At 34.1% G+C, this 10176-nt stretch overlaps 2 protein-coding genes across 3 annotated transcripts; one reads left to right on the top strand and one right to left on the bottom strand.

The window, feature by feature from the left end:
- Positions 1–3: 3 nt before the first annotated feature.
- LOC125225700 (CD2 antigen cytoplasmic tail-binding protein 2 homolog) lies at positions 4–3087 on the bottom strand. Its single transcript, XM_048129531.1, has 3 exons — positions 2803–3087; positions 831–1143; positions 4–532 (listed from the first exon to the last, which is right to left on the bottom strand). Exons 1-3 carry the CDS (start codon positions 2998–3000, stop codon positions 30–32), a joined length of 1014 nt encoding a protein of 337 aa, XP_047985488.1. The 5' UTR covers positions 3001–3087; the 3' UTR covers positions 4–29.
- A 407-nt stretch (positions 3088–3494) lies between these two features.
- LOC125225589 (UPF0585 protein CG18661) lies at positions 3495–4695 on the top strand. 2 transcript variants are annotated; one of them, XM_048129362.1, is made up of 3 exons: positions 3495–3762; positions 3871–3942; positions 4321–4695. In XM_048129362.1, the coding sequence occupies exons 1-3, from the start codon at positions 3635–3637 to the stop codon at positions 4505–4507; spliced, it is 387 nt and encodes a 128-aa protein (XP_047985319.1). In that variant the 5' UTR covers positions 3495–3634; the 3' UTR covers positions 4508–4695. The 2 variants fall into 2 exon arrangements, with proteins under 2 accessions (XP_047985319.1, XP_047985318.1); XM_048129361.1 differs by having other exon boundaries at positions 3871–4695.
- Positions 4696–10176: the final 5481 nt, after the last annotated feature.

The following is a 10176-nucleotide window of genomic DNA, read 5'->3' as shown; positions in this document are numbered from 1 at the left end:
TTGTACAGTATTGTACTGATTTATTGACATCACAAATACAATTCAAAGTCCATTCTATTTGAACTGTAGAATTGACTGTCTTCTCCATGCTTCCTCACCCACACACCAGTTTTGAAATATCCTTCTGATGCCCATTTTTGCATTTGCTCTGTGGAATGTGGCCCTGATAGCTCAGCATCATCATCTTGTTTCCATTTGAACTCCCATTTAACTTCTTTGGGTGCATCATCATCTTCTGTATTTTCAGTTTTAGTATCTTCACTGCTGCCTTCCTTGTTGAGATTTTGCTTTTCTTTCTGATCAAAGTCATCAGCATACATGTCTAAATTTGCATCATCCTTTTTACTTTCATTCTTGGATATGATGGCACTGATCTTTTCATAAGTCTCTTGGTAAATGTCCATGTTGCCTGTTTTGGTAAGTATCTGATTGGCAAGCTCTGTGACTCTGGTGACAGTTTTGCTTCCCTCATCAACTATTCCCGCCTTCTTCCTTTTCCATCTTTCTGCACTTGACATTTTTGAACCAGCACCTTAAACAATAAAATTAATATGTAGATATGCTAGCAATAAAGGTATGTGGTGTTTAGTTTAAAGATATTTTACATGCATACAAGGATTCTCCTATCAAACACACATTTCGAAAAATGTAGAAGGGCACTGAAATTGGTACATTTTCTTAATATCTTGAACTGACTTTATAAACACATTATGTGAAATGATAAGTCAAAGAGGAAAAATGTGATATACAAAATTAGGAACAGTAGAGGGTACTACCCAATTTCATAGTTTTGTACTTGTTCACACATCGCCATATATTATTATGCTTACCCAGTCTCTGTAAAGCTTTTGCAATTGTTTCTCTTGGCTTCATATGCTCCAGTATTTCCTTATAATTGTCATACAAGTCAAACTTCTCTGCCATCTCTTCCTCTTCACTGCTAGACTCATCACCAAGTCCTTTATTTTCATCATCCCTGTGCACCTTGTACTTGTCTTCAGGCCTGCCTTTCACCTTCACCCAGTCAATGTTGTCTAGCCAGCCATCTCTGATTTCTTTCTCTTTTTTCCAGTGATATTGACCTTGGTTGTCAAAATGACCTTCTTCCAACTCCTCTTTCATGTTGAATGGTGTGATTGTGATCTGTAAATTGTACAGTAAGTAATTAACATTAAGAGTATTAACCAATAGGCTACTTGACCCTTTTTTAAACTCCTTATTTGATTCAGTACTGTCCAAGTAACTGTAATAAAATATTACCATATTTTCCCCGTATGTAGCGATGTCACAAAAACCAGCAAAAAAAGTTTTAAAGTATACTTTTTTTTTAAAGTCCTATGATTAGGTACTGTCCAAAAGGCGAAAACAACACAGTCATGTTAATCTATAGATTATCTGTGCACATCATTCTACTTGAAAACAGCATTCTTGTACTTGGGGTTTTTTTTAAATATATATTGTCATGAAAATTTGTACATACAGATAGAATCTGTAGGCAAACAATTACTATGAATTATGATTTTATTTCATTTTTATACTAAACTATTTTATGATATGAAGAACCATGTTATGGTTATAAAATAGTATAAACAAACATAACTGCAAGTGTAATTAAACTTTGCAGGCATTTGCTCTCTCTGCATCATTGAGTTTATTTAGCGTATAACCACAGAATATATAATAGTACAAGTACAGAAGGCTCACTCCTTTGATGTTCACAAAACGCCGCCATTCTAAATTCTTACCTACATTAACAAACGGACCGCACGCGTGCAGACGACATTGAATTGTGTGTGTGTGGATTGAGTGAGCACCTTCCAAAAATAAAAAAAAATATGCTGATCATTTAGTAAAAGTTCTAAAACAATTGTAAAACGAATCTCTGAATTTGTAAAAAGATAAATCAAAAGATACAGCCATTAACATGTGCTCACTCAGTTCTCACAAAATACCAACGAAAACAGTGAATATATTCATTTAACATATAATATTTATATACTAACATTTAGTAAAAAATAGGCCAACCTACCTCTATAAATATTAGATCACCTAGTGACGTATTAAATTTTTTACAAATAGTTTCTTATGCTCACTCAATCCACACACTTTTGAAAAGCCGAATTTTGATGAAAAACATAAGATTTAGACCGCTATTATATGTGTATAGTTTAGTAAAAGTGAAATGGGAATTTGTAAAATACATAACGAACCACTAACATGTCAGGTTTTTTTATAATAAATTTTTGTAAGTGCTCACTCAGTCCACACGTTTTGAGAAAGTTAAAAATGTAAATATCTTACGATTTGTAGCACCTAAGACACTCGAAAGTACTTCAACATTTAGTAAAAATTTTTACTAAATATCCACCATCTAATATTTTATATTCGTTGTCTGGTTTTAAAGATATTCAGACATAACTTTTCTCATACAAATGTATCAAGTAGGGTGACCACACTATGTCGGCTCCTGATTTTCCCACCTTCCCATTGTCATATTGAGATTGGGGAGTTTCAATCCACACACACACACCATTGAATTCTATTGCGCCGCGCGAAGGTCGTCGCCACTGAATGGGCCGCGAACTCGCGGCCGCCGGCATGTACTTGTAGCGCGGCGAACGGATCGCCGCCCCTGCCCCTCTAGCACAACTTGCCTAGTCGCGCGCGAGTCCATACTTGAAGTCGCGCTTGATGTATGGACTCGCACGCGACAAGGCAAGTTGTGCTAAAGGGTCTGGTATAACACAGCAAATGTTTGATACAAAGGGTAGTAAACAAAATATTGACAAAGCGCCCACTTACTTCACCTTCGATCGCCGCTACACCTTCTTCCTCCCCTTCAATGTCATCAGCATTAAGAACATTGTTCCTCTCTTCTTCAGCACCGCTGTCTTCCTCGTCAGAATCCAATGAATGCTTCTTTCCCTCTTTCTTGGTCACACGCTTTTCATCAGGTTCACCTTCTAAATCGAAAGCAGTCGACGCTGCCCTTTTTGCCATGTTTTCGCCGCTTGTTTTGTTTTCTAAATGAAATTGAGTTTTGTTAAAAACTAAAGAAATGTTTTATTTCTCGTGTGAAAATGTGACATGAATTAGCTGGCTTCACTTGGCTTTTGGCATGACAGGACAGATGCAATTCTGACGTTCAGAATGCGTTCGGAAATCTCAAAGATATTACAAAGTCAGTCAAAAACAACAAAAAACTGCTCCTTTAGCTTCGTCGGTTTCTGCATTTGTAAACATGTCTTATTTTCTCACTTCTCGCGAAATTGGCAGATTTAAGAAGGCTGGAGACGCCTTCTCAAATCTGCCGAATTTATTCTATTTCCTCAATCCTCCGAGATAGGAAGTGATTCTGTTGCTGAAATTCTGAACGATTGCAAAATGACATGACAACACCGAAGAAATGTCACTATTGTCGTCATGAAATAAATAAAAAAAAAAAGTCACTATTGTCACTCACTTCACTCACTGCCAAGTGCCAAAGTCTCTAATCCAAACTATATCCAAACTGGCCAAGCCCCGGTGAAGATAATAATTTTAAAATACATCAATATAATAGTTAATTACATCAACCCGTGTCCCATATCATTTGTCATTTAAGTTGCTGTTAAAATAGTACAAAATTTAGTGTATGCATTTCTTTAAAATCATAGTAACTTACACGACTCAACAGTGCAGCAAACTCCAATTAATAAAGAAAATAATGGGATCTGTGAAGAAGGGCCGAGAGTTTGCTAGCGAGTTTCACGGCAATGAAAAGTAAGTGGAAATTAAAATTTTATTCTTGTATTTTTCGTTCACACTGTTCGTTCTTGAGGTTCCTGTGTTTTTTAAATCATAATAATAATTATTGATTTTTATTTTTAGAATTGATGGCGAGAAACTGATTTATCCTGCTGCTACAAGAAACCAAGAACCTATTCTCCAAGTTTTGAAGAGGTTTGTTATATGTGATGTGGACAGTATTGAAGATGACAGCCCTTTATTCTTAGAGATTGCCTCAGGTTCTGGTCAGCATTTAGCACACTTTGCTCCAAATTTTCCTGGAGTCAAATTCCAGCCCTCGGAGTATGACAAGAGTTTACTTGGAAGTATTACATACTATGCAAACAATTGTCCAACCAAAAATATACTCCAGCCAATTCACATTAATATTTGTGACAGTTTATCAAGTCATTTTGAGATTAACAGCATTGACTATATATATTGTGCTAATATGATTCATATCAGCCCTTATGAATGTACTTTAGGGTTATTTAAAAATGCTGGCACTTTTCTAAAGTCAGATGCACTAATGATAACATATGGCCCTTACAGCAAGGATGGTGTAATAACACCGGAGAGTAACATCCAATTTGATGCTGGGCTGAGGGCCAGAGATCCGTCTTGGGGACTCCGTGATATAACTGATCTGATTAAATTAGGTGAAGAAAACAATTTATCTCTTATAGACACAATAGAAATGCCAGCTAATAATAAAACACTTATATGGAAGAAAAATTAACAACAATTTCAACTTAGACTGTACTTTTGCATTTAAAGTGCTATAGTAATTAGTACTGCATTTACACTTAGATTCAAACTTATTTATAATTATAACTGACAGCTTAGTGTAGAGAAAATTTATATACTATTGGCTGTATTTATATGTAGCCAGGCATACGGGACATAAACAGAAATTATAAATAGTTACATTTGCAAAAGGATAACTAGTATGTATGACCCCAACTTACTTGAAAATAAATCTGTATAATATATTATGCTCTTGGCTGTATAATTTTCAGTAATACGTTATTAAGTACTACTTACTACTTTTACAAATTTGTTGTATTCATAATGTATGTATATTATACACTGTAGGTATTCTACAATATGATAATGTTATTTATTAAGAAATAAAAAGTTGAAGTTTATTATTTGGTAATCTTTTTTTCCATTTCCTTCAACTTTAAACCTTATGGGCAATATACATAATTATAATTATGAACTTAGCTAATAAATTCTATCCATGTCCTTTCACAAATGTGACTGATAAAGTGATAAAATACAATAGAAAGATTCTTTGAGTCTTTACTTCAGACCAAGGACCATATAAAACTAGATGGCGCTTCTTCGCAGCCTGGAAGTGGCCAGAAACATATTTTCGTCAAATATTTTTGCGTGTTTTTAGGGTTCCGTAGTCAACTAGGAACCCTTATAGTTTCGCCATGTCTGTCTGTCCGTCCGTCCGTCCGTCCGTCCGTCCGTCCGTCCGTCCGTCCGTCCGTCCGCGGATAATCTCAGTAACCGTAAGCACTAGAAAGCTGAAATTTGGTACCAATATGTATATCAATCACGCCAACAAAGTGCAAAAATAAAAAACCGGCCAAGTGCGAGTCGGGCTCGCGCACAAAGGGTTCCGTAGCAGCAAATATAATAAACTTATTATGTCAATTTATACACCTGCCAAAATTACAGTTAAATCAACCTATCTCAAAAACTATAAGAGATACTTTGATCAAACCAAAAATCGTTGAAAGAGTTAATTAGCATGCATCACCTCTATTTTTTTTAGAATTTTATACCCCGTAGTTATAAAAATAGAGGGGGGGGACATACTTTTTACGACTTTGAGAGCTGATATCTCAAAAACCGTTCACTTTAAGAAAAATGTTTTTTAGAAAACTTTATATCATTTTAAAAGACCTTTCCATTGATACCCCACACGGGTATGTACATCGAAAAAAAATTTTCATCCCTCAGTTACATGTATGGGGGGCCCCACCCCCAATTCTTTTTTTTACTATTTAGTGTCATAATTTTGTAGCGGTTCATACAACACATATTCCCATCAAATTTCATCACTGTAGTACTTATAGTTTCCGAGTAAATCGGCTGTGACAGACGGACAGACGGACAGACGGACAGACGGACAGACGGACATGACGAAACTATAAGGGTTCCGTTTTTGCCATTTTGGCTACGGAACCCTAAAAATGGGAAAAAATGTTTTATTAGGGTACCCCCCCTACATGCAAAGTGGGGGCTGATATTTTTTTTCATTCCAACCCCAACGTGTGATATATTGTTGGATAGGTATTTAAAAATGAATAAGGGTTTACTAAAATCATTTTTTGATAATATTAATAGTTTCGGAAATAATCGCTCTTAAAGGAAAAAAAGTGCGTCCCCCCCTCTAACTTTTGAACCATATGTTTAAAAAATATGAAAAAAATCACCAAAGTAGAACTTTGTAAAGACTTTCTAGGAAAATTGTTTTGAACTTGATAGGTTCAGTAGTTTTTGAGAAAAATACGAAAAACTACGGAACCCTACACTGAGCGTGGCCCGACACGCTCTTGGCCGGTTTTTATTTTATAAGAACAAATGGTGAGTGATATTGCGCTTAAAGCTAGGAACATACTACGCGGACGTCCACCGTAAATCGACCGCGACCGCGACCCATCAGTGTGCACAAAACATCCAGCGAGCCAGATTTCGATCGGACGTCCATGCGCTCAAGGCCACGTCCACGTCCGTCGACCGATAGTTCCTAGCTTGCCGAACATTCGGTTCAGCTGTTACCGAACCGAACATTCGGCCGAATATTCGGTTTCGCCATATTTTAAATCCTGGCTTAGAGTTAAAAACTTTTCAATGATTGGTAAGTAATGGGTACTAAGGCTCTTAATGTTCCTATAATTAAGTTCATAAAAAAAAAATTGGTTTTGTATCTTAAGCTACGTTATTTTAATTTTTAACATGGTTAATTAATTATTGTAGGTACTTATATTTTAACGTATTTTTAACTCCCTTTTTTGGTTTCTTAGAATGCTGAAATAGGATGTCATTATCCGATGAATTACGAAAAAACTTACGCTATTTATTTACTCGGTAAATATTCGGCAATATAACCGAACTATTCGGCCGTATACGAATATTGAAAAACTTGCCGAATACCGAATATTCGGCCCATCTCTAGTAATCATCATAATTTTATTATAGTCTGGCAAAAAAAAAAAGAGTAAAAATTTAAAAGTGGCAACATTGTAACAGTGTGGCCCCTTCCAAATCAACATGTGTGAAAAAAACAAAACTCGACAAAAAGTGACTACGACTCAATAGTCATACTTGTTATAGAGAATTTTTGACCAAAAATCCTCACTACGCTCGTCCTTCTAAGGGCTTAAATTATGATTTATCCTCGAGAAAAAAAACTTTTATTTTGATGTGTACTGTCACTGTGTACTTTTATGTCTAAGAAAAATAGATTATTTCTGACTTTCTGGCAAAGGAATTGCAAAATGATCATATAAACTAAACTTTTCCAACTTTGGCAACTTGTACCTTAAAAACTACTGATCCGATTTCGATGCGGTTTTTAGTTTTCAATTATGAATTTATCTGTCTTTGATATAAAAAAACTCGTATTAGCTGGGACGCTATTGCACAACACCCTGCATTTTATGATTAAGCACTGAGACTTGGCACAGGTTGTTACTTGGGTGGCTCTGAGTAGATAAAGATCGGGAGGCATCGAGAGCCCCCCTTAATTTAGGAGGGAAGAGGGGGGGAAGGCTGGCGCCGCCGCGCTTCCTTTGAAACCATATTTCTCTAAAACTATACAAAATAGGGCATGCGATATATCATTTTCGGATAAATGAAGGACGAGGAATTCATTTTTGGAACAAAAAAAATGTACTTTAGAACAAAAATACAAAAAAAAAATGGGAAAATCTTAAAACGAGATTTTTTTTTATACATATTATTGCACTTTTTATAAAAACCGTAACAGTTGTTTTAAAATAAAAAATATTATTTAATAGCTACATTTATCTAGTTTTAGAAAATGTATAATTTGTTATAGAAATATATTATAGGACGAGTGATAAAAAATAATTTACATCGCCCGATAGGGTGATTTGAATGCTCATTTCAATAAGTTTTGTCAATGATTTCAGGTATAATCACTATTTTTAATACACGAAAGCTGTAATAATTGTAGTTTATGGCTATTTTGTGATTAATGTACTTAAAATAAAAAAAAATACAAAAATTTAAAAAAATATTAAAAATGTGATATCTTTTTTTAACATTATCCTATTTTGTTCTTTCTACACAATATATATCTAAAAGCAATAAATATCAATAAAAAGCCACATTTATGCAGTTTATAAAAATATATAGTTTGTTATATAAATATATTATGAAACGCGAGATAAAAAATAATGAAAATGAAAATTTTAATGTACGGGTCAGCTTGCATTATTCGATGAGGTGAGGTAAAGGTACTACCCGCTATGCAGTGGAGTTCCTCTAGTAATACAGAAATATACTTGTTCTAATAACGTTTACACATGTAGGTATATCACGACCCAGTACAGAAAATTGTAAAAGTCCTATAATATAGTTTATTTTGATTGTAAAATAAAATTGCATGTGACTTATATTGTAAAAAAAAATGTCTTAATCACGTTCTCCTCTCCTAAAGCAGTTCTGCATGCATAGGCTTGAAGATTTTTTAGTTTACTAGCAGAACTTAGTTACTTCCTTTGGGCCCCCTTAAATCGGTTTTACCCATCCATAAAAGATAAAATATAAATCGTCATATTCTTCCTTTCAGTATCAATGATAGTTAGTTATTGCGCAATAGTGCCATAAAAAATAAACTAGATTCGTATTAGCATTAAACATTAATGATTTTTGAACTAAGACATTGCTTTTGTACAAAGGAGAACCTCAAAAAAATGGTCTGACTAGACGAAAACATGTGTATCGGGGCTAGTACTCAAGGCTCTCAAAAAGTGTAGCTATTTTGAGTTATTCAAATAAAACAACATGAATAGTCTGAATTTAATTATGTATATATCACAACATCCACTGCATAAGCACATCAGCTCCGAACATTTAATTTAAAAGTCTTTTTTTACGGTTGCACCTTACGCGGCACTGTTTTTTTACACCTGCATCCGACAATTTCGAGGCATGTTTCTGCAGCAACAGGCAACGTTGCGGGCAAGTAGGCTCCCAAATCCCAATTGTTACAGACTTTCGTCCAGCCACAAGTAGCAAATAATGGCAAATTTTGAATTGGGTTTAGTCGACCCCATACATGGACAGTATGGACACCTTGATATACCTATAACCCTTACAAAAATGGTGTAAGGCAGCTTTTGTCGGTGAAATGCTGTTAATTTGGCGGTCTTTTTTGGTTAATAACTATTTTCGGCACTCGTTAACCAAAGTACAGGACGCAGATCTGGAATAATAAATATGTCAAGTAAGAATTATCCATAAATTATGCAAATCATATCGATAACTACTATTTCACAAGATGTATTAGGATCAGATGTATATATATCTGACCTATCATATCAATCGATAATTTCATGTGATATAAATAGTTAAATTCAGACTATATAGGAGTATATATGTTGTTTAATTTGAAGTACTCTAAATAACTACACTTTTTGAGAGCTTTGAGTACCTTTACCTCACCTCATCGAATCATACAAGCGGACCCGTACCGTACATCAAGATCGCCCTGCCACGTCACTTTCATTATTTTTTATCTCGCATTTCGTAATATATTTAAATAACAAACTGTATATTTTTATAAACTGCATAAATGTGGCTTTTCATTCATATTTATTGCTTTTAAATATATATTGTATAGAAAGAACGAAATAGGATAATGTTATAAAAAAGTTATCACATTTTATTTTTTATTTTTAATTTTTGTATTTTTTTTATTTTAAGTACATTTATCACTAAAATAGCCATAAACTACAATGATTACGGCTTTCGTGTGTTAAAAATAGTGATTATACCTGAAATCATTGACAAAACTTATTGAAATGAGCATTCAAATCACCCTATCGGGCGATGTAAATTATTTTTTATCACTCGTCCTATAATATATTTCTATAACAAATTATACATTTTCTAAAACTAGATAAATGTAGCTATTAAATAATATTTTTTATTAAAAAAAAACCATTACAGTTTTCATAAAATGTGCAATAATATGTATAAAAAAAAATCTCGTTTTTAGATTTTCCCATTTTATTTTGTATTTTTGTTCTAAAATACATTTTTTTGTTCCAAAAATGAATTCCTCGTCCTTCATTTATCCGAAAATGATATATCGCATGCCCTATTTTGTATAGTTTTAGAGAAATATGGTTTCAAAGG

Source organism: Leguminivora glycinivorella, chromosome 4 (genome assembly GCF_023078275.1).
Source record: "Leguminivora glycinivorella isolate SPB_JAAS2020 chromosome 4, LegGlyc_1.1, whole genome shotgun sequence".
In the NCBI taxonomy this organism is placed as follows: domain Eukaryota; kingdom Metazoa; phylum Arthropoda; class Insecta; order Lepidoptera; family Tortricidae; genus Leguminivora; species Leguminivora glycinivorella.
This window is presented reverse-complemented; position numbering and strand designations above follow the sequence as displayed.